Raw genomic sequence first — 25,392 nt, 5'->3', positions numbered from 1 at the left:
CGCCAGCTCCGACCACCCCGCCACCAATGCCGCCTCCCACCACCACAACCTTCACCTACCTCCCTTCCAATCCACCCCTCCACCATTAAACTCTACCCGAAGCCCCCTGCTCCACAACCGCGCCGCCGTGCTCCCTCCCATACATTTGTACTTCTACACACCAGGTTCCGCCTTTCTGCGATTCCTCTTTTTGATTCCTTAGTTAGTTTTTCAATTTTTGTTTGGAATAGGATAGTTAGAGATGCATGTTTGTAGTGGATTTCAGGTGGTTAGGTAGCTAGAATGTGGTTAGTGGATTTAGGCCTGATAATTGCGCCGTTCTTGCTACCTGTTTTATCTATTTCGCAATTCTGATTTTGCTCTGATGATCATATTGTTCATACATTGTTCGTCCATGTTTCTTGCTACTGTTACACTGCTCTTTCATGTTCATGTTATCTGTGTCTATTTGCAGCTCTATTTAAATTTATATGAACTGATTTTTCCTGTTGTTTATTACCCGAGAACATCCAATTTTAGCCGGAATGCTGCCCAATTTTCTACAAATTGTTTTATTTTCATTCATGTTTTGGTTTTGGCAATTTCGCATTTTATATTACTTTGCCATAACCAAACCAATTCATGAATGCACGGGCTCATATTCTTATTCCTTTCGTTTCCCTGGCTAATAACTTGCTTTATTGATGATTTCATTTTAATTTTAGCTACTCCGGTACCTATATGAATTATCATCAATAACATGATATCCTTGCTTGACTATGAGTTGATTATTCTTTAAACTTGTGAAATTTACTGTTAACTAGGAAACCATTATCATGCCCCCTATTTTAACTTCCTTTTTACTAACTCACTGCTTTCACTTTCTAACTACCTTTTCACCTATCACCTACTTTTAACTCTCTAACTTCTCTTTTTGCTTTCTAACTAACTACTTTAACTTTCTAACTCAAGGCATGATTATTGTTTTTCCTAATTAACATGAATTCTACTTATATTATATTTTGGATTGTGATTTTTCACTCAAATACAGTCCAAAATGTACATATATTTAACTCATTTAATAATTCTACTGCTCGTTTGCCTTTATGCTTACATTGATAAATCCTATTTGCCTACTTGTTTTCCTGCTTTTATTCTTCAATTATATCCTGGAATCTCCGCTTTTCAGGATGTCTGACCCTCAACGCAAAGAAAAAGGCAAAACAACCACCAGCAAAAGGAAAAGAGGCGAATCTTCTATGCCCATCCTGGACATTTTGCATGATGACTCCTGGCGGGAAAAGCACTTTACCCCGCAGGAGAAAGCTTACCAGCTCCTCACTGCCAATGATCCAGTTAAATTTGGAAACAGATACTGTGAGCTAAAGTATCCAGTGTTTGCCACTTCCAGGAACCTGTACCTGGAGAGAACTCTAAAAATTTCAAAAGAACTACAGCAGTACACCTCCGAACAGATAAAACAGAGAGGCTGGTTCTTCTTGGAGAGAAACTTGACAGAGGTCAATGGTTCCTGGGTCAGAGAGTTTTACTGCAACTATTTCAAGACTTCCCTGGATGCAGTGCACCTCAGAGGGAAACAGATTTTGGTCACTAAGGAAGCTATTGAGGACATCCTCCACCTTCAGCCTAAATCCGATCAGCCTGACGATTACCAAAAGGCTGAAGAGGATATGCGCTTTATGAGATTTGACTGGGATGATGTCAAGCAGAGAATAGCCCTTGATCCTACTGTCCCATGGGTCATGGGAAAGAACACAGTGATGCCTAAGGGAATAAAGCTGATTTATCTGAATGATGAGGCTCGGCTCTGGTACCAGATTCTGAGCAACTATGTGATGCCGAGCACTCATGAGACAGAGCTGCCCGCTGCTATGATCACCCTCATCTGGAGTGTGATGGAGGGTAAGGACCTGTATTTGCCACGTTTCATCCGGTATTATATGGCTAGGGTCCATGTCAGAGGCACTCTCCCTTTCCCTTATCTGGTCACCCAGCTAGGCCGTCGAGCCGACGTGCCTTGGGAGCTTGCTGATGAAATTTCACCTGCTGCAGACTGCAAGAAGATTATCCCTCACAACAGAAAGTTTCAGGCTTTAGGTTATAGACCCCCATTCCTCACCGCTTCTGATGAGACAGCCACACCTTCAGCTGCCCCTTCTTCATCCACTGCTGCACCAGCTACCACCACTGCACCTCCACCTGCATTAGAGCCCATTTACCACTTTGTGCACCGCCTATTTCAGCAGCTGGACCAGATGGAGCGCCGCAACCAGCGGCGATATGAGAGATCTGAGCGTCGCAACCAGCGACGCTATGAGCACCTCAAGTTGATGATCCGATCCGGCGGCGACATCCCTTCCGAGCCTGACACTCCTTCTGATACATCTGAGGTGGAGGAGGATAATCACGAGGAGGAGACACCTACCCAGGCTGAGCAGGCAGGACCAAAGCAGACTACGCCACATCATGAGGAGCACCACCAGCTACAGGCCGCGGACCCGGAGATTCCTCTACAGTCCGTGCCTCCCCTGCAGCAGACAGATCTGCCTACACTTATCCAGCCTGCAGACCCTCAGGCCACCATAGAAACTCCAGCAGCCCATCCTTCCGGTGATGACACTCATTCACACTCAGCTTGATTGAGCATCGAGGACGATGTTATATTTTAAGTGTGGGGAGGTCGCCATCCCTGGCGTATCTTTTTGGTGAACCACTACAGACTCTTTTTATCTTATTTTGTTTATTTTTTTGTATTTTTTTTATCTTTATTTTTATTTTTCAGTACTTGCACATTGTTCTTTTGCTGTATTTTTACTTTATTTCCGTATTTTTCACTTTAGTTTATATCTTAGACATTTAGTTTAGTTTGTAATTCTAAACTTATTAGTTATAGAATATGTAGATTAATTACCCCTTTAGCATATGATAGTTGGTTTAATTGAAAATAAAAGGAAGTAAACTAGAGACTTTAGTAAATTAAAACAATCCACACACCTTGTATATATAGCATCATATGTTAGTTAGTTAACAACATTTCTTCAAGGAGGAACACTAAGATTTTAAGGACCACCCTAAGATTTACATTGAGAATAATGGGAACTCTTGATTTCTACTTGCATGACATACATAATTGATATATGATTTTTGAGCTGGAGAACACACAGCCTGTGAGTTTTGAGCTTAATTGTATGGTTACATTCAAACCATAAATTTCATTCCTGTGTGTTTTGTCCTTCTTTTTCATTCTGATGTTCTTTACTTTGTTTTAATCTATATGTCCAATATAGAATATAGATACATACCAAGAGATGATTGAGGCCATCACTGAAATTTTTTCTCACTTATTCCAAATTATCCTACCTTTTACATCACCCTTGTTAGCCCCCTTGAGCTTTTTAATTCCCTCTTGTTCTATAACCACATTACTAGCCTTAAGTAGAAAAACAAAATAAAAATCCCAAGTTGAATCCTTGGTTAGCTTAAGATAAATATTGTGTACAATTTAAGTGCGGGAAATTTTTTGGGAACATGGGATGATAGAAACAAAGTAGGAATTTAAAAAAAAGAATAAGTTGTTTCAAACACAAAATTTGGGAAGCATGCTCATGTGAAATCAAAACAATTGAATTGCCATGTGCATTAATGAAAAAAAATAAAAATAAAAAAATAAATATTTTCAGTATTTAAATAAGGGGATACAAAAATTCTCCAATTGCAAAATAAAAATCAATGCACATGGGGCAAAATTTCAAAATTAAATTTAATGCATGAGCTTGTAATCCAATGTGGACTGTTTTTGGGTAAATAGGTTAAGGAGCTTTAAAATTATATAAAGTATGTATATTAGGTGAGATCTTAGACTAATCAAGGATTCACTTATTAGCTCACTTAGCCTTATACATATACCTTTATCTTTACCTTGGCCCCATTACAACCTTGAAAAAGACCTCATGATTTTTGTATGTCTGTATTCCATATTTGTTGATTGGTTAGATGAAGAACAAAGTTTTAGAAAGCAAGGATAGAAAAAGAATAGAGTGATTACCCCAATAAATACTGAGTGACTAGAGAGTAAACACAAAATCCAGTGAGGGTTCAATGGCTCATCACCATATATCTTTGCTTAATTGTTAATTATCTTTCAAGTTTGTGAAATATTTTTTTACCCATCTCAATTGTAAAAGTGCTTTAACATTATCTAGAGTTTGGCTATGCATATATGATTCCTTGAGGATATGAATTAATTTAACTACATGTAAACCCTATATACAAGTGAATAATAACTAGAATTGCATGACTCATTTAGGTAGCTTGCATTTAGAATAGAATGCATTGCATGAAATTCTACCACCTTACCTTATTCTTTATCTTGGATTTAGCATGAGGACATGCTATTGTTTAAGTGTGGGGAGATTGATAAACCCATATTTTATGATGTATTTTGTGCTCAATTTAAGTGATTTATTCAATCCTTCATGCACTTATTCATGTAATTTGCATGGTTTTACTTTCCCTTCCTTATTATGTGATATATGTGAAAAACATGTTTCCTATGCTTTAAAAATATTAATTTTAATTGCCCTTTATTGCCACTCGATGCCGTGACTTGTGTGTCAAGTGTTTTCAGATCTCCCAAGGCAGGAATGGCTTAGAGGACAGAAAGAAAACATACAAAAATGGAAGGAAAGCACAAAAATGGAGTTTTGAAGAAAAGGGCAGCGACGCGAATGCATGGACGATGCGGCCGCGTGCCTAGCGCGAAAAGGCAGCGATGCGAACGCGTGACTGACGCAGACGCGTGCCTTGAGCAAAACGCAAATGACACGTACGCGTGACCGAGGCTAACGCGTGACAAGGAAAACTCCCAGATAACGCGACCGCGTGACCCACGCGGACGTGTGACAGACGCCACGTGCAGAAATTGTAGAAAACGCTCCCAGCGATTTCTGAAACCCTTTTTGGCCCATATCCAAGTCCAAAAAGCAGAGATTAGATGTTATAAGGTGGGGGAATGCATCCATTCATAGAGAGATCTTCCATTATTCACTTTTCATAATTTAGATGTAGTTTTTAGAGAGAGAGGTTCTCTTCTCTCTCTTAGGTTTTAGGATTAGGATTCCTCTTAAAGGATTTAGGATTTCAACTTCTTCTCAGGTTCAATATTCCTTTTACTTTATATTTCTCTTTTACTTTCAGATACTTTAATGCTTTTATTCAATTACTTATGTTGCCAAAATTGGCTTATGAACCATTCATGTTAGGATTTTCTTTATTTAATATAAATTGAGGTATTTCAGATTTATGATTCTTATTTAGCTTTTTATATTCTTGGCTTTAATTGATTAACTGGAGACTCTTGAGTTATCAAACTTATCGTGGTTGTTAATTGTTATTTTTGCTAATTGAATTGAATTCCCCTAACTCTAGTCCTTTCTTAGGAGTTGGCTAAGACTTGAGGATCTAACTAATTAGTCCACTTGACTTTCCCTTGCTTTAGTAAAGGTTAACTAATTGGGATTAAAACTCAATTCTCATCACCATCAATAAGGATAACTAGGATAGGGCTTCCGAATTTTCATACCTTGCCAAGAGTTTTATTAGATATTAATTTATTAATTCCTACAATTTATTTTCCTTGTTCAAACCTTTTAAAACCTAAAAACACTGTTTTCCATAACTTATAATAAGAACACCTCCCTGCAGTTCCTTGAGAAGACGACCCGAGGTTTGAATTCTTCGGTTTATAAATTTTATTGGGTTTGTTACTTGTGACAACCAAACGTTTGTACGAAAGGATTTTCTGTTGGTCTAGAAGCTATACTACCCACGCGATTATATTTGTGAATTTCTTTACCGATAGGAAATCAGTTCGTCACCTACCTAATCAAAATTTCGAAATCAGTTAACTTCACATACATTTTTCTCATTCTTTTACCCAAAAAAAAAAAACCTACAGTCCCCCCATAACCCAACCCCATGCATTCTCAGTTAAACAACATACATACTCTTCATTATCACCTTTACCTCTATAGATGATGGCAGCTTTCTCTCCACGCAAAGCTTGCCGTAACCTTTAACAACAACCACGTCGACTGACCACACCACCACTTTCAACTGTAGGAAGTCGTTCTTTTTTTGGAGGGAGAAGGGTGTTCCTGTTCTGATAGGGTTTTCTGTAATATGTGGAGTAACTCTTGGGTGTTATGGGGAATGCGAAGCTTCAAATATGGGGGATGGTGGAAATGGCGTCGTTTGGCACTTCAGGGACGAATTTGTCTACTAAAATTTCGTCCCAATCCACCTCAGCAAGTGTAATGGCCACGTCATTCACTGCCCCTCCATGTCAGCTGGCTCCGTTGCCGTTTTTTGCCCAAAACGGACGGAAGGGTATAATTGTCGCCCGTTTTAAAATGTGGGGGATCGAAATGTATTTTCCAATCTTAAGGAACAAAAATATCCCCGTTTTAAAAGGTCAGGGACCTATTTGTCTTTTACTCTATATTTATTTAGTATACAAATAAATTAAGTGATTAATTTCTTTTGTTATATTAATATTTAATCTGATTAAAAAATCTATATATATAAATTGGCGTGGTTAATCGTTTTTAATATTTTAGTTTATACTAATTTGTATATTTTTAAGAAATTCTTTTTTCAATTGGTAAATGTTTGAAGCACATTTTAACTAAATTTATAAAAAAATAAATAGATAAATTTAGGGTTAAGTACGATTTTGGTCCTTAAGGTAAGGGCTGAAAATTTTTTTCGTCTCCAAACATTTTTTGCTTACAAAATTGTCTCCAAGGTTTAACTTAATTTTAAAATTGTCATTTGAACGAAAATACCCTTTCTATTTCTTTCCCAAAATCAACCAGATGTAGAACCAGAAGCTGAAGCTGAAGAAGAAGCAGAAGCAGAAGCAATACCAATGAAACAACAACAACCAGAAGCAGAAGAATAACAACAATGGATAATGAAATCAGAAGAACAACATCAGAAAATCATCATCATCATCATCATCAAAACTCATAACCCATAACTCAGAATTCAGAAAAACAAGAACCCAGAACTCAGAAAAATAAGAAAATCATCATGATCATCATCGTCAAAACTCAGAACCATTAACAAAATTCAGAACTAAAATTCTTCCTCTTTGATTAACAAAACTCAGATGCAATTACAATAATTAGAAATTCTCAAATTCATCTTCAATTACAAGAACCAAAAATTCATAAATATAATTACCAAAAATTCTTCTGGAAACCCGTTGTTACAAATTTCGCACATGACCACCACCCAGAGGAAGAGACACTAGTGGAGGACGCGATGAACACGACCACCACCACCACTTGTTTGATGACAATGAGGAACACGAGGATGCGGGCCAGATGCGTCGCGGCGAGGCGATGACGACGACGAGGGCGATGAGGAGTAGAAACAGCGAGCGGCGCGCGACGTCCACCTTCGCGGTGAGATCCAGCGGCAAGGACCAAACGACGAGGAGCAGGAGTGGCGATGGCGAGGAGCAGCGGTGGTGGCCCTTGCCTTTCCCTTTCCCCTCTTCTTTCCTGAACCAAACCCCCTTCCCCTAGCGTGATACCCTTCCCCCTTCCCCTTAACCTGTTTTCTTTTTTTTTAGTTAGGAGTATTTTTGGAATCAAAATTAAAAATTTGGTAAAAAGAACGATTTTAAAACTAAGTTAAACCTTCGGCACGATTTTGTAAGCAAAAAAAGATTGTGGCTGAAAAAAATTTTCATCCCCTACCTTAGGGACAAAAATCATACTTAACCCATAAATTTACTCTTATGTAAATGTGAAATTAACTACGAAAATTATTTTCCTAGTGTGTTTTCTGCATTTTGTGCAGACTATTTTGTAAATTTAGTTTATTCTTTGGTTTCTTAATTCATACGCAAAATGAGTACATATATGAATAACAAAATTTCTCGCACGTTATTGGTTATTCTTCTTTTGTTATATCGATATTTAATCTAATTACAAAAAATAAGTATATAAAATTTGGAGTGTTTAATATTAATTTGTATCTTTTTAAAATTTTTTTCAAATGGTAATTTTTAGAGCTTATTTTAACTAATAAAAAAGATTAAATAAATAAATGAATTTGTTGTTATATAAAGGTAAAATCAACTAGTGAGATTGTTTTTCCTTTATACATGGCTTAAGTACTTTTTTCGTTCCTAAGGTCTGAGGCCAAAATCATAATCATCCTCGATTTTTTTTTTGTTATTAAAATCATCCTCAACGTTACAAAAAGTTATAAAATCGTCCTTTTCTACTTCAATTTTATTTTTTTACCAAATTACCCTTAATAATTAATAAAAATAATATTAAAAAACAAAACAAAAACAAAACAACCCCCTAACGCCCCCTCCCCCGGTATCTCTTCATTTTCTTTCCTCCCTGTCCCCCTACTTCTCCTCCTTCTTCTCCCTCTCCATCACTAACCTCAACCCTTCTTCCAATGGCGTTGACTTCACCTTCCTCAGCCACCCACGACGACCACTATCTCGGTGATGCGTGAGCATCTTTTCTATCTTTTCCTAGTGAATTTGCATTTGAATTGTTAAGTTTAATCAAGATTTAAATATCTTTTAGCCACTATGAATGCTACTTTGAGTTGTGTGCAATTCTGTTTATTTCAGGTAGCGTTTTGGACAAATTTGATAGAGTTTGCGTGAAGAAACAAAGTCACCGCAAAACCAGGAGGTGGAGCCAAACTTGGAGAAGCCAAGTTTGGCGCTAGGAGCACTACACAAGCCCCATTGCTTTCGGCCTCAGTGAAGCCAAACTTGAGATACCTCAAGTTTGCCACCACACACTCATTCTCTAAGGAAAGCATACGGATGAGTTGAAGCCAAACTTGAGATACCCCAAGTTTGGCGCCAACTAAGAAGACTCCAAGGAAAGCACACAGACACATTGAAGCCAAACTTGAGATACTTGAGATATCTCAAGTTTGGTGCCAACTAAGGAGATTTGAAGAATGCATACTGGCTTGCTGAAGCCAAACTTGAGATACATCAAGTTTGGTGCCAGCCAAGGAGAATCAAAGGGAAGCACACGGACATGTTGAAGCCAAACTTGAGATATCTCAAGTTTGGCGCCACCTTTATGAATCAAATGGTCCCCACTTGTCCCAGGTGCACAACACGTGAAGGCTTTGTAAATTTTTTATTAAACTTTATTCTATTTAAAATTAGAAAAACATATTATTTAGTTTTAGAAAATATATTTTGACATTAATTAGGATTAGATTAAAGGGAAAAGAATCAGCCCTTCGGGCTTCACTCTTCTCTTCTACCTCATTTCGCAATTTACAGTTTTTCTGAATCCTAATTTTCTCTCTGAACCATGAGCAATTAAAACTCCACTGTTAAGGTTATGAGCTCTGTCTATTGTATGGATTGATACTATTACTTTTCTATTTTAATTCATGTATTGATTTTAATTTCAAGAATTGTTTTCGTTCTTTATCTTATGAATTTGGGTGGAACGGAAGTATGACCCTTGTTCTAATTGAGTTCTTGTATAACTTGGAAAAGCTCTTTACTTGAATAACAGCTTGAAAATAATTTCTCCTAAATTTCTAATTATCTGTACTTAACGGGATACGTGACATATAATCCTCTTATATTTAGGTAATTAGGGTTTCTGTGGCATATAAACTAGAATTGAACTTAACCCTCTAATTGGAATTAAGTGACCAAGGAATTGGCGGTTGATAAAGGTTAGAGGAGACTAAAAAGGTCTAGGGAATTAGGGATTAGTCACATATAGTTTGCCATGAATAGAATCTTGCATGATTAAAATAGTTAGTAAGAAAAGTCAATCCAGAAAATAGATATCTCTGAAGCCTTAACTATTTTCTCCATATATATTTCACCTCAATTTACTGCTATTTTCTGACTCTCTGAATTACTGTTTGATGCAATTGAATTCTCAACACTCTTTTCTGTTTGTCTAACTAAGTAAATCACTTAACCATTGCTGCGATCCCAACCCTTCCTTAGCCCTTAACAACAACCATATCGGCATTGTGTAACACCCTTACTATCCGAAGGTCACTGATGAGCGGATAATTTATATGCTTTTTGGCATTGTTTTTACATAGTTTTCAGTATGATTTAGTTAGTTTTTGGTATATTTTTATTAGTTTTTAATTAAAAATCACATTTCTAGACTTTACTATGAGTTTGTGTGTTTTTCTGTGATTTCAGGTATTTTCTGGCTGAAATTGAGGGACCTGAGCAAAAATCAGATTCAGAGGTTGAAGAAGGACTGCAGATGCTGTTGGATTCTGACCTCCCTGCACTCAAAGTGGATTTTCTAGAGCTCCAGAACTCCAAATGGCGCGCGTCCAATTGCGTTGAAAAGTAGACATCCAGGGCTTTCCAGCAATATATAGTAGTTTATGCTTTGTTCGCGTTTAGACGACGCAAACTGGCATTGAACGCCAGTTCCATGTTGCAGTCTGGCGTTCAGCGCCAGAAACAAGTTGCAAAGTGGAGTTCAACGCCAGAAACACGTTACAAACTGGCGTTCAACTCCAAAAATGACCTCTCCACGTGTAAACTTCAAGCTCAGCCCAAGCACACACCAAGTGGGCCTCGGAAGTGGATTTCTGCATCATTTACTCATTTCTGTAAACCCTAGTAACTAGTTTAGTATAAATAGGACTTTTTACTATTGTATTTACATCTTTGGAACATCTTTGGATTATCTTTTGATCCTTTGATCATGTTTTGGGGGCTGGCCATTCGGCCATGCCTGAACCACTATCACTTATGTATTTTCAATGGTAGAGTTTCTACACACCATAGATTAAGGTGTGGAGCTCTGCTGTCCCTCAAGGATTAATGCAAAGTACTACTGTTTTTCTATTCAATTCAATTTATTCCGCTTCTAAGATATTCATTCGCACTTCAATATGATGGATGTGATGATCGTGACAGTCATCATCATTCTCAACTTATGAACGCGTGCCTGACAACCACTTCCGTTCTACCTTAGATTGAATGGATATCTCTTGGATATCTAATACAGGGGACCGAGTCCGAGTTATTAGTGTCTTCGTGGTATAAGTTAGAACCCATGGATGGCCATTCCTGAGATCCGGAAAGTCTAAACCTTGTCCGTGGTATTCCGAGTAGGATCTGGGAAGGGATGGCTGTGACGAGCTTCAAACTCGCGAGTGCTGGGCGTAGTGACAGACGCAAAAGAATAGTAAATCCTATTCCAATATGATCGAGAACCGACAGATGATTAGCCATGCAGTGACAGCGCATTGGACCATTTTCACAGGAGGATGGGATGTAGCCATTGACAACGGTGACGCGCTACATACAGCTTGCCATGGAAAGGAGTAGGATTGATTGGATGAAGACAGCAGGAAAGCAGAGGTTCAGAGGAACGAAAGCATCTCTATACGCTTATCTGAAATTCTCATCAATGAATTACATAAGTACCACTATCCTATTTTATATTTTATTTATTTTCATCCACTATAATTTCTTAATACAATTTAATCCACCTGACTGAGATTTACAAGGTGACCATAGCTTGCTTCAAGCCGACAATCTCCGTGGGATCGACCCTTACTCACGTAAGGTTTATTACTTGGACGACTCAGTGCACTTGCTGGTTAGTTGTACGAAGTTGTGAAATAGATATAAGATCATGAACGTGCGTATCAAGTTTTTAGCGCCGTTACCAAGGAATGGAATGATCATGATTTCGCACACCAGTCACGCTTCCGGCTGCGCCACTCTGATAGCTTGGGTATTACGATGACTCTAAATATATTTAATACTAAAATAGGAGCCTGTTTAAAATTTAAAATATGCATAAGCTTTCAAAAACACTTTTTCATTGAAAACATGTATAAATACATGCAGGCCAGATACAATACTTTAATATTATATAGATACATATCAATAACTTACAACATACATATCACAAATTCCAACCCTTCTTACAAAATTGATAAAGATAAAGGCGAGGGAAAAATAATAACTATGGTAATACATAAATATCGAATAAACAGAAAATGAAATAACTCTTCTGAAACTTCGTCGTCCATATCCTAAAAAGGAAAAACCTGTAGGGGAGTGAGAACGTCGTCCTCGCTGGTTCTCACTATAGGGTTACTGAAATTGCTATAACAAGATACGTAAAATAAAATTATTTTTAAAGTACAATGATCATTTAGTCTATATTGTAAGAGTTTGATTTTTCATACTTTTCTAGACCACAACCATGAAAGCAGTTACCTATGCGATATAAATGATCATCCTGTTCCAAGCATAGGTTCATTAAGTCTATGCTGAACCAGTCAGATACTTTATACAGAACTAGACCTCAAACATACCAACCACGACGTTAGGCCCATCCAATCCAACACGGCCCCTGGCCCAAACAACTCAATCATCAACCAATTCATCACAAACCAACCAATCAAACACAATGACAATTAATGTAGTTCAAGCACAATCGATAGCAATTACAACAAATATAGCAGTTAACATAAGTATTCACATAGGTAAATCAATTACAATATGCACACCCAAATAATGTCGCATAAATATAAATGATGAAGGTCTGTCCTACTAGTTGTGATATCACATTGTCGGTTCAATTGCCAACCCGACACATTCCCATGGAATGTCGCCTTTCGATCACGAATATAAAAATGGGATCCCCACGGATATAGTGCCGGGCACACTACCCACGGATATAATGCCGGGCACAGTCTTGTGATCTGAAAGGATGTGAGTGGGACTATCTGCCTCCGTCCTCACATAACCCAAAGATATAGTGCTGGGCATACTCTTGCAGCAGAATATCTGCCACGCCAGGGATATAGCGCCCTGCACACTCACCCACGGATATAGTGCCGGGCACACTCCTGCAACAGAAGATCTGTGACGCCAAGTCTCAAATCAATTTCCTTCAAAATCAAAACCCATTTCTTTGGTGACATTTCCCAAAAATCCCAAACATTTCAAAGTCATGTCATTTGTGATTTTCTTTCAAAAGTCATAAAAAATCATTCATTCTAAATCAGGATTTGGTCATAAAATTCCTCAACAGAGTCTCAAGAATTTAGGGGAGAATAACCTAACTCATTTTCTTAAATTCATTTAAAACCTCTAAAATCTTAGCTTTTTGATTTGCATAGATAAAAGTAAAACCTCTAAATTAATGTAGCCAAATATTTCGAACCAATTTCAAAGCCCACTTACTTAAACCAACACTAAATCATTTAAACTGAAAACTAAATTTCAATTTCATTTTTAAATCTGTTTCCAAAGGCTCGGAAATGATTTCAGTTTTGCTAAATAAAAGTTTTAGAGACAACTTCAACTTTTCCAAAAACAGCGTCAAGTGAAATTAGTTAATCAAAATTCAAGTTTCTTTTTAAATCCACTAAAACTCCTCCAAATCTGTTTACTTAAATCAAATTCCAAAACATAAGAATTTTCATATTTAAATCGACTTTAAAGCATAATTCTTTTCTTAAATAAATTACATTCAAAATATAATAATTTTCTTAATAAAGAAAGTTCAAACATAATTCATTTATAGAAAATTCAATTCAAAGCATAATTCATTATTTTTAAAATAACGTTTCAAACAAGGTCTCGGATTTTATAGAAATTTCGACAGCAATTCCCCTAAAACTTTGACTTTGCCACCCTTTTTGAGTCCCAACCAAACCAATCTTCAACTCTTTTCCAAAGGATTCAAGACCAAATCAGTTTTCAATAAGTAAAATTCATACTTCAAATATTAAAATCCTTTCAATTCAAAACAATTAGAAACCTCCAATTTCGACAAAATCAGACATTATATCAATCAAACAGGCAACCATATTCATCCAATAGAAATCAGACAATTCATAAGACTTACATAATAACCAGAAATGTATTTCGGACATCATATCTATTTATAACAATTCCAATTTAAAATAAAATAAGATTTTAGAAAAAGCCCCTACCTCGACAAGCCGAAACCATAACCCAAAACGCGCCAACGAAACATTTTCTCTCAACCCGAAACCAACAGCAACCTCAAACTCAGCCCCTGATCACTTTCGCAGAAATCACAGCAACTTAAAGGCGATATGCAACGCTCAGAACACGACCATACGTTACTAGAACCTTAGAGTTTAAAACCAAACATAACATTATACTAACGCAGGGGTTTTCGAAACATAAACACTTACTGAAATAAGAAAAACAAAATAGCAACGGTCTCTAAACTCATCTGGCGGCAGCCCCGGCAGCCACCCCAAGCGGTAGCGGCGACCTGAACAATATGCAGCGACGATGAAGTTCTTAGAAACTCAACGGAATGGAAAACCAACTTAAAACCCTTATCGGCGGTGGATCTCAGCGGCAGCAGCGGCGTTCTCTGGCGGCACAAGTTCGGTCATAGGAGCGCAGGTCCCAACAGCAGCGGCGCAGGTCACAACAACAGCGGCGGCGACAGCAAGGTAATGATGGCAGCGGCAGACACGATAAGAAACGGTGACAAGGCATCGGTGGTTCCAGGGCCGGGACCTTCTCTCACTCATGAGCCTTCTCTCCTTGTGGCTCTGCTCTTGATGGTGACGCGACCTGGTGGCGGCACGACGGATGGTGGTGGCTGTACAGGTGACGCGATGGTGGCGACGAGCTAGAGCACAAACGGCGGCAGCTTTGGCAGCGGTCTCCCTCTCTCTTTCTCGGATCTTCTCTCCTCTCGGTCAGCAGTAGTGGCGATTCCCCATAGACGGCGATGCATCACAGCGGCTAGGAGCTGGCGCAGTTGCAGGGCACGACTGGCCGGTGAGCTCCCCCCTTCCCCTCTTTCCTTCTTCTCTGCAAATCCCTTTTCTCCCTTCCCTTTCTGTTTCTTTCCTTTGCTGGGTGTTTGTGTTGGTTTGTGTTTTGTTTTGTTTGCTGATGGAGGGGGTGGCGGCTAGGGTTTCATTACGGGTAAAGGAAAAAATGGTAGTTTAATTGGGGTTAGGGTTTGTGTATAAAATTAAGATTTTGAGTTTATTTAGAGTAAAGTAATTTTAATAAAATTGGGACATAGAGTATAAATTTTGAAATCTAATCAATTTTATTAAAATTACTTTAAAATATTATTTATTGTATCAAAATACTAATTTGACTCTCAATAAAATACTCTAATTGAAAATATAACATAATATAATTAATTTTATTTATTCCCAAACATAAGTTTTAAATTGTAAAAATATTAATTATTTAGCCAAAATCATATAAAATTCTTATTATTTCATAACTACCAAATTTATAATTTAAATATAGAAACTAATCCAATAATTGTGAAATTAGATAAAATTCTAATTTAAATAGCTAAACCTCGTTATTTTTTAATTTCTAAAACTTTAAATTGTAAATAGAAAAATAATCCATAGTTATAGAGTTTGGATAAAATCTTTAATTTATTTCAAATCCAATTAATCAAAACTGCCTTTAATTATTTTCAATTAAATAATTTCTGAAATTAAAACTGTAAATAAATATATAATTTGAAATTAGTTCATAATAAAGTTTTCAAAAGTTCTGGGTCTTACACATGTACTCAACGGTGTCGTTTCAGATCTGGCCACCGATTTGGGTTTCTTACTCTAGTGGCTTCAGCTCTGGCCGCCGCCATCATGTCGTTCTCCATCACCGTCGTTCCTATCCTCAGCCAGTTGCGACAGCTCCAGCAGCAGTAGCTTCCCACACGTCGTTCCTCCTATTTCCCTCAACCGCGACGGCAACGGATGGCAGCAACACCACCCCTCTTTTGAGTTCTTTGTTCCTATCTTCGTTCTTCTTTTCTTTTTATTATTATTTTTTTAATTTTTGAAGAACATAAACATTATTTTTTTCTATTTAATTTTTTTAATTTCTGTTCTTTTTGTTGTTTTTCTCTTTCTTCATTAAATTCAAAAATAAAAAATATCTTTTCTATCTTTATTTTAATTAAATTTTCTACAATAAAAATTCAGATTTTAATTTTAAATTTTTATCTTATCTTATCTTAGTTTTCAAATTTTAAAATCAAATTGTTTCAAAAATCATATCTTTTTCAAAATCTTATCTTATCTTTTTATCTTTCTTTAAAATTCAAAAATTCAAAAATCTTATCTTATCTTATTTCAAATTCAAATTTTAAAATTCAATTTTCAAAATTTAAATTTCAAATTTCAAATTTCAAAATCAAATATTTTCCAAATTCAAATCTTTTTCAAAGCTTTATCTTATCTTGTTGACTTTTTCAAAATTCAAAATTTAAAACTTCAAAATTTTAATTTTAAATTTCAAATTTCAAAATTCAAATTTTAAATTCAAATCTTTTCTAATCTTCTATCTTAACTTGTTTTCAAATCTTTTCTAATTAGTTACTTATCTTCTCTCTCTTCTTTTTCAAAATTTCCTAACTAATTCTTCTCTCTCCTATTTTCGAATATTCTCTTCTATCTCTCTCTTCTATTTTCGAAAATTCATCATTTAGATTTCAATTCCTTTTAATTAATTAACCTTTATTTTTGGATTTAATTAATAAATAAAATAAAATAAAAACAAAAATATTTTAATTACAATATTTCATTCTCCTTCTTCTTCTACCTTTCTTCATCAAGAAACCGAATGGGAATGAAGAGTTTAGAAGAACTCTGGGGTCATATAGAAACCCCACTACTGACTTCTATGGAAGAAGTTTTAGCATACCTCACATCAGAGCAAGTAGCTTTGAACTAAATCTTTAACTCATTACCCTAGTGCAGCAAAACTGCCAGTATTCCAGACTTCCACAGGAAGAACCTACTGAGTTCCTGACAGATTTCTTAAAGATTGCTGACACAGTACACAATGAGGGAGTAGACCAAGATTTCTACAGACTATTACTCTTTTCTTTTGCTGTAAAGGACCAAGCGAAGAGGTGGTTGGATAACCAGCCCAAAGCTAGCTTGAAAACTTGGAAACAGTTAGTAGACAAATTTTTAAATGAATACTTTCCTCCAAGAAAGATGACCCACCTGAGACTGGACATCCAAAGCTTCAAACAAGGAGATAATGAATCTCTTTATGATGCCTGGGAGAGGTATAGAAGGATGCTAAGAAAATGTCCCACTGAAATATTTTCAGAATGGGTACAGTTAGACATCTTCTACTATGGACTTTCAAAGATGGCTAAAATGTCTCTGGACCACTCTGCTGGTGGTTCCATACACATGAGAAAGACCATTGAAGAGGCTCACGAGCTTATTGAGACAGTTGCCACTAATCAGCATCTGTACTCATCTGCTGAGACTTCTATGAAAGGAGAGGTTAAGGCAATATCTATTGAACCTAACCCTCCAGAACAGGATGGCATAGTGACTTAGCAATTACACGCACTTGCCCAGCAACTACTAGAATTGCAAGAGGCTTTGCGAGAAACTCAAGCTTCTAACAGGAATGTAGAAGCCCAGCTGAGTCAAACAAGGCTGCAACTATCTAAGCAGATAATAGAGGAATGCCAGGCTATTCAACTGAGGAGTGTAAAATCCTTAAACATCCAACCTCAATACAACAAGAAAGAAAAGACTGATGTCCAAGACGTCTCTGAGGGCATTAAATACCCTAAGAGGAATGTCATTGGTGTTCAACGCCAAGAAGGGGTATCCCCCCTGGCGTTGAATGCCCAACAGGGGACAGTGTCCCTGGCATTGAACGCCAGGAAGGCGGCAGCAACACGGGCGTTGAACGCCCAAGCAAGGGAGGCCAGTCACATACTGATAACAGTCCTCCTAGGTAACCTAGTAACGCCCCTTCCAATACACATGGCACTCAGCCTTCATCAACCAAGATTGATGAATATAATGCTAAGATGCCATTCCCTCAGAAACTCTGTCAAGAGGTAAAAAATGAACAGTTTGCCCGCTTTGCGAATTATCTCAGAACATTAGAGATCAAGATCCCTTTTACAAAGGCTCTTGAATAGATACTTTCTTATGCTAAGTTCATGAAGGACATTTTGAGTCATAAGAAGGATTGGAGAGAGACAGAAATAGTCCTCCTCAATGAAGACTACAATGTAATCATTCAAAATAGCTTACCAGAAAAACTTAAGGATCTTGGAAGCTTTATGATACCATGCAATCTAGGTAATGCTTGCACAAAGACAGCCCTGTGTGACCTTGGAGCAAGCATCAACCTAATACCTGCTTCGTTAATAAAGAATCTTTGCTTGACTAAGGAAGTCAAACCAACCTGCATATGCCTTCAACTTGCTAATGGTTCTATTAAGATACCATCAGGAGTAGTCGAAGACATGATTGTCAGGGTTGGACCTTTTGCTTTTCCCACTGACTTTGTGGTGTTGGACATGGAAGGGCATATGAGTGCATCTCTGATTCTAGGGAGACCCTTCCTAGTTACAGGATAGACCCTCATTGATGTTGAAAAAGGAGAAGTAACTCTGAGAGCCAATGAGAAAATGTTCATACTGAATGCTGTCAAGGCTATGCAACATCCAAATACCCCAGAGGAATGCATGAGCATTGACCTCATTGATTCCCTGGTAGAAGAAGTAAACATGGCCGAAAGTCTCAAGGAAGGGCTGAATGACATCCTTACTGATGCCCAGCTTGATTTGGAGGAACCTCTGAAAACCCCTGAGGAAAAGGAAAAGCCTCCAAAGCTTGAGCTCAAGCCATTACCATCCTCCTTGAAATATGTATTTCTGGGAGATGGAGATACTTATCCTATGATCATAAGCTTTGCCTTAGAGCCATAGGAAGAAGAAGCACTAATTCAAGTGCTTAAGACACATAGGACCACCCTTAGGTGGACTATAAGTGACCTTAAGGGCATTAGCCTGACCCGATGCATGCATAAAATCCTGCTAGAGGATGATGCCAAACCAGTGGTGCAACCACAAAGGCGACTAAATCCAGCCATGAATGAAGAAGTGCAGAAGGAAGTCACTAATCTCTGGGAGGCTGTGATTATTTATCTCATTTCTGATAACCCTTGGGTGAGCCCTGTCCAAGTTGTTCCTAAGAAGAGAGGCATGACAGTAGTTCATAATGAAAAGAATGAAATGATTCCTACAAGGACAGTTGCAAGGTGGCGTATGTGCATTGACTATAGAAGGCTCAATAACGCCACTAGGAAGGATCATTTTCCTTTACTATTTTTTGACCAAATGCTAGAGAGACTAGCAGGACATGCATTTTATTGTTTCCTGGATGGATATTCTGGGTACAATCAAATTGCAGTAGATCCACAGGATCAAAAAAAGACAACATTCACATGCCCATGTGGCGTGTTTACCTACAGGCGAATGCCCTTTGGCTTGTGCAATGCACCTGCCACCTTTCAGAGATGTATGCTATCCATCTTCTCTGATATGGTAGAGAAGTTCCTTGAAGTGTTCATGGATGACTTCTCTATCTTTGGAGACTTATTTGACTCCTTCCTTGATCATTTGGCCCTAGTTTTGAAAAGATGTCAAGAAACAAACCTAGTTCTAAACTGGAAAAAATGCCACTTCATGGTGACTGAAGGCATTGTTCTTAGGCTTCGGATTTCAAACAAGAGAATAGAAGTAGATCAAGCTAAGGTGGAAGTGATTGAACGATTGCCACCACCAATTAATGTCAAGGCAATCAGAAGTTTCCTAGGACATGCAGGATTTTACAGGAGGTTCATAAAAGATTTTTCGAAAATTACAAAACCCCTGTGTAATCTCTTTGCCACTGATGTTCCATTCGTCTTTGACCAAGAATGTCTGCATGCCTTTGAAATCCTGAAATCCAAGCTTGCCACTGCTCCTATCATCTCTGCACCCAATTGGGACTTGCCATTCGAACTGATGTGCGATGCCAGTGATCATGCCATTGGCACAGTTCTAGGGCAGAGACATGACAAGCTTCTGCACGTCATTTATTATGCTAGTCATGTTCTAAATGACGCGCAAAAGAATTACACTACTGCAAAAAAGAATTACTTGTAGTGGTTTATGCCATTGACAAGTTCAGGTCCTACGTTGTAGGATCCAAAGTCATTATCTATAATGACCATGCTACTCTAAGGTATCTACTCACTAAGCAGGACTCTAAGCCCAAACTTATAAGATGGGTATTACTCCTGCAAGAGTTTGATATAGAAATCAGGGACAGAAAAGACACAGAAAATCAAGTGGCTGGCCACTTGTCTAGGATTGAACCAGTAGCAGGGACTTCTGCTCCCCCCACTGACATATCCGAAATATTTCCAAATGAGCAACTCTATGCCATCTAGACAGTACCTTGGTTTGTAGACATTGCAAATTACAAGGATATAAGGTTTATTCCCAAGGAGTTTAACAGGCAGCAAGCCCAGAAACTCATGCATGATGTAAAGTATTACCTGTGGGATGAGCCATATCTCTTTAAGAGATGCTCGGATGGAATAATCCGACGCTGCGTGTCTGAAGAAGAGACACAAAGAATCCTATGGCATTGCCATGGCTCAGACTATGGAGGACACTTTGGAGGTGAGAGAACAACTACCAATGTTCTCCATAGTGGCTTCTACTGGCCCACTCTCTTTAAGGACTCTAGAGAGTTTGTCCGTAACTGTGATAGTTGCCAAAAGGTTGGCAACCTCCCTCATGGTCACGGCATGCCTCAGCAAGGAATCCTATAGATTGAGTTGTTTGACGTATGGGGCATAGATTTCATGGGACCCTTCCCTCCTTCATACTCAAACACCTACATCCTTGTGGCAGTAGATTATGTGTCTAAATGGGTTGAAGCAATAGCATCACCCACTAATGACACCAGAGTAGTGATGAAGTTCCTCCCAAAGAACACCTTCAGAAGATTTGGTGTCCCTAGGACACTGATTAGTGATGGAGGTACTCATTTCTGCAACAAACAGCTTGATTCTGTCTTAAGCCGTTATGGAGTTTGCCATAAAGTAGAAACACTATATCATCTCCAAAAAAATGGACAAGCTAAAGTCTTAAATAGAGAACTAAAGTGAATCCTAGAGTGGACAGTAAGCGAATCCTAGTCATTATTAATATTATCCATAGTTCTCAGAATCAAACCAATGATCGAACTAATTAAGCTATTAGTTTATTAGTTCAACTGGTGAGTCATTGGTTAAATTGGTTGACTCGATTCTATTTAAATAAAAAATATAAAATATTAACTACTAGAAAATTACTCATTACAGACGGATATTTCCGACAGATTTTATCCTATGAAAATACAGACACATTTTGCGAGAAAATTTTGGTCAAAAACAAAGGAAAATGAATTAACATGAATTATAAATGGAAAAGAAAATCTGTCAATAATTCTGTCGAAAAAATTAGTTTTTTTCTTAGGAAATAATTACCGACAGAAAATCTATGTGTATTTAAATGAACAAAACACTGCATTTTATTAAATTATTACAGACAGAAAATCTGTCTATAATTTAAAATATTCCATCAAAAAATATTGAAATGAGAGCTGTCACTACGAACTCCTTATTTCAATCATGATACTTCTGCGTCTCCACACTCATCCCCTCCAAATGCTCCATCGGCAGCGCCTCTCAGCTTTGCACTGCCGTCGCACCGAACCTCCATGCACTGAACTTCTGTTAAACTAAAGCTCTGTCACACCCCTTCCTAAATCTTCTCCATGTGTTGTTCGCGTCTCTCCTTTCAAACCCTAACGTGCAATCCATTAATTTAGCCAAAGTTTGGAGGTTAGATTTTTAATTTCATGCGATTAATTCCTCTTTTCTAATGGAATTTCAAGAGTGATTTTCCTAATTTGTTGAGAAAGGAACAGAAAAAGGACAAGAAAGCAATTTCCTAAAATTTGAATGTTGCTTGAGGTGGTACTGCTTTTTTTCAGAAGGCTGTAAGGTTGCATTGTTGCTATATCCTCATCATTGGGAGACTCCTTGCCGCTTTTTATTTTTGATATGGACGTGAGGTAGGTGTGTTGCCTTGTTATGGAGTAAACAGGTGCTTTACTTCATTGTGGTGTCAGGGGAGCACAACTCGGACCGAGGGAGTTGTGGTAGAAGAACTCGGACGGTCTGATTAGAGGGAGCAACTCGGACCGTCCGATTTGTGATGTAAAGGCCACGTGGCGCGCTGTCGTTGCTCCCATGGATGGTGCCCCTTATACCAAAATGTTGGACCATACTCACTCCCTCCGAATCTCTTTCAACCACCCCACCAGCAATCCCTTTCCTCTCTTCTTCTTCTCCTTCAGCCTCCAAAACTCCATTGTTGTTTATGCATGTTGGAAGAAAAAATTCATAATGCCAAAGAAACAAAAATATAAAGATGTTGATCGTCCTGAACTTCATATTATACATTATCTCAGTCATCTTGATTATGTAAGTTTAATTTTTAATTTTTTATATTTCAGATTTATTATTATTATTATTAGAAATTTAGGCATATATATTTAAATGAAGTAAATATTATATGTTATAGAGTTAATGTTGTTATTGTTAGAAAGTAGATTTAGGAACATATATATAGGTTAAGATTGTGATTAGTAAAAATAATATATGGGTTAGAATTTTTTTGTAATAATTTTAGAAATTATAATTATTTATTACATATAAGTTGAATAATTTTTGGAAATGGTTTGTGGAATTTTGAGTAAATTAGGCAGAATTTGTTGTAATATATTTTTGGTTGTTGTTTGATTTTTAATTGAGATAGAGATGTTGGTGTAGGAGCTGAGTGCATTTTTATAAAAACCGGACCGAACCAGTCGGTTCAATCGAGAAACGGTTTAACCGGACCCAAAACCGGTCCAGTTCAATGAACCGCCTGAGTTTCAAAAATTTCCAAAACGTGGAAGAGGGGTTTGAACCCCCCACTTGAAGGAGAAAAATAATATTCACAATCACCAAGCTGTTAAACTTGCTATTGATATATATGCAGATTAATATATATGTAAATATCTTTCAGCAAATAACTTACTTTTATTTAATTTAGTTTAATTTTGGTTATGAACTCATTCATTCTTAACTTAATTATAATTTTAGTTAACAATAATTATAGACTCCATTATTTTTTTATTATTATATAGTATCTCTTAATATTATATTTCAGTGATTATTTTTTTGTTTGACTGGGATTTAGTAAAATTATATACCATAGCTTTACGATTTGAATTATTATGTCTCGGTTAGTTAATTGTGGAAATTATTTAAATTATATATCATATATAGTTATTATCTTTTAGTAGTAAATTAGTCATTGTTAATGATTTGACTAATAAGCAGATATGTTTTTGTAGAGTTTACGGTATCTGACATGTGATCACCCACTGCCTCCGGATCGGTACAATGATAGGGTTGAGGAGCATTTACGGTTTACTGGTTTCTTGCATGTTTCCCAAATTGGAGTAGTTCAATGTCAAAAAGCACTGGTAAATGAACTAGTCGAAAGGTGGCACCCAGATACACATACCTTTCACCTTCTTGTTGGTGAATGTGCTGTGACACTGAAAGATGCTGCTGTTATCCTTAGATGCAATGCATCTATACCACACTTCCTCGGTTAGTACTGGAGGGTTGGTATCTGGTGACTCAAGTAGGAGTGATGGTGGTAGATGAATTCTTAATAGTCAAAACCCTCATCATGTTTCAATGGGTCTAATTGAAGAAAATGCTAGGACAGGTGATCTAGAGACGGATGAGTATCTAGTTGATACCCCAGATGACGAGGATGACGATAAGGAGGAAGATGAATCGATGGACGAAGATGAAGAATCGAATAATGATACTCCGGGTGATGGTGATGGTGCATGCCCTATTATTGCTTTAATCATTTTGCCAATTGATTATATTATATTCATATACGGTTGATTTGCTTATATTATATACATGCTGGGTCATTTGATTTTTGATTATATTCATGTTTGGATGAGTTACTTATATTATATACATGCCGGGTCATTTGATTTTTGATTATATTCATGTTTGGATGAGTTGCTTATATTATATACTTGCTGCTCTGTTTGATTATGTTGTATTCATATATGGTTGAGTTTCTTATATTTTGAACTTGCTGGGACAATTGATTATATTCATATATGGTGATTTGCTTATATTGTATACTTGCTGGTTCATTTGTGTTGGTTTGATTATATTAGAAACTTGTTCAGACAACTAATTAAGTTGTACACAGGTGAGGTACGTACTCCAGCTGAAATAGGGAAAGGCTACAATCTCAGAGTTGATCCGCCACGTCGTAGCGCTAATCGATATACTCCATCCGTGTTCAAAAGGATCTCCAAGAAATGCAAGGATCTTGTGGATGACATAAAGTAGGCAAGGAGAAAGTAGCTTTTGTGTAGTTAGTATTATTACGGTGGAGTTGTTTGAACACTTTTCCATGTATTGTTTAAATGTTCTATGGATTGTAACAATGCATATCATGGAGTACTTTTCTATCGAACATGGCATATAGTAGTTTGATATTAGTTACAATGTTTCAAATAACATACTTTGTAGCTTGGATAAGTTATACAGATTAGCAAATATCATAGGCTACTTGGATTTAACACGAAATACATAAATCTACTGAGCATTATTGCCGGCACCCGCACCACTTGCTTGACGGCATCTACTACGGCTGTGTCCCTTAGCCCCATATTGCTTACATATCCTAGGACGACGTAACATTCGCGTGTCCATATCGTTCAAGAAGCGCGTCATCCTTAGACGACCTTTGGCAACTATTCTCAGGTACGGATTCGGTACGAATCGAGGCCCGTTGTAAGCAGGCCATGTAGTAGGATTCCCCAGTGGCCTAAACCTGGCTCGGTAAAGCCGACGAAGTTGGTCCATCTTATACACCTCATGAACATAAACCTGCCAATCTAGTCGTTGATTTGCGCAATGTGTAAACACATGTTTACAAGGAATTCGGTCCACCTGGAACTCACCGCAGTCACGTCGTTGTCGACGGAGGTCGACAGCATACTCCACTCCACTTGGCATCTCATGCACTTCAAAGACCTCATTCTGCCTGTCGAAGCAATTCACCTGGATGTTTCCTGATGCAAGTTGATTTACATGCAACTTGGAGGTCACAAGCTCAGAAAAAACATGGCCGGCAGTAATACGAGGCTTCGCCTCGGCTCTTTTCCGCGTGAACAGCTCGTTAAGTCTGTAGAAAGTTACTTTCACAAGTGCAGTGATGGGGAGATTGCGCGCACCCTTCAATACTGAGTTAATGTATTCCACGAGGTTCGTAGTCATGTGACCCCATCGGTAACCACCGTCAAATGCCAATGCATACTGTTCGCGGGGGATTCGGTTTAGCCAGGTTATGTATGCCTCGCCCCGTTCTCGTAAACGTTGGTAAC

General features: G+C 37.6%; 1 protein-coding gene across 1 annotated transcript; it reads left to right on the top strand.

The window, feature by feature from the left end:
* LOC110267603 (serine/threonine-protein phosphatase 7 long form homolog) lies at positions 22,039-23,583 on the top strand. The gene is made up of 2 exons (XM_021113374.1): positions 22,039-22,399; positions 23,317-23,583. The coding sequence occupies exons 1-2, from the start codon at positions 22,166-22,168 to the stop codon at positions 23,581-23,583; spliced, it is 501 nt and encodes a 166-aa protein (XP_020969033.1). The 5' UTR covers positions 22,039-22,165.

This window comes from Arachis ipaensis, chromosome B02 (genome assembly GCF_000816755.2).
Source record: "Arachis ipaensis cultivar K30076 chromosome B02, Araip1.1, whole genome shotgun sequence".
Lineage (NCBI taxonomy): Eukaryota > Viridiplantae > Streptophyta > Magnoliopsida > Fabales > Fabaceae > Arachis > Arachis ipaensis.
This window is presented reverse-complemented; position numbering and strand designations above follow the sequence as displayed.

Bases quoted from the DNA above. Each gene is read 5' to 3' on its own strand.
- LOC110267603 (XM_021113374.1), top strand. From the start codon at position 22,166: ATGGATGGTGCCCCTTATACCAAAATGTTGGACCATACTCACTCCCTC. The intron at 22,400-23,316 runs GTAAGTTTAATT...ATGTTTTTGTAG, and splicing joins ATCTCAGTCATCTTGATTAT to AGTTTACGGTATCTGACATG.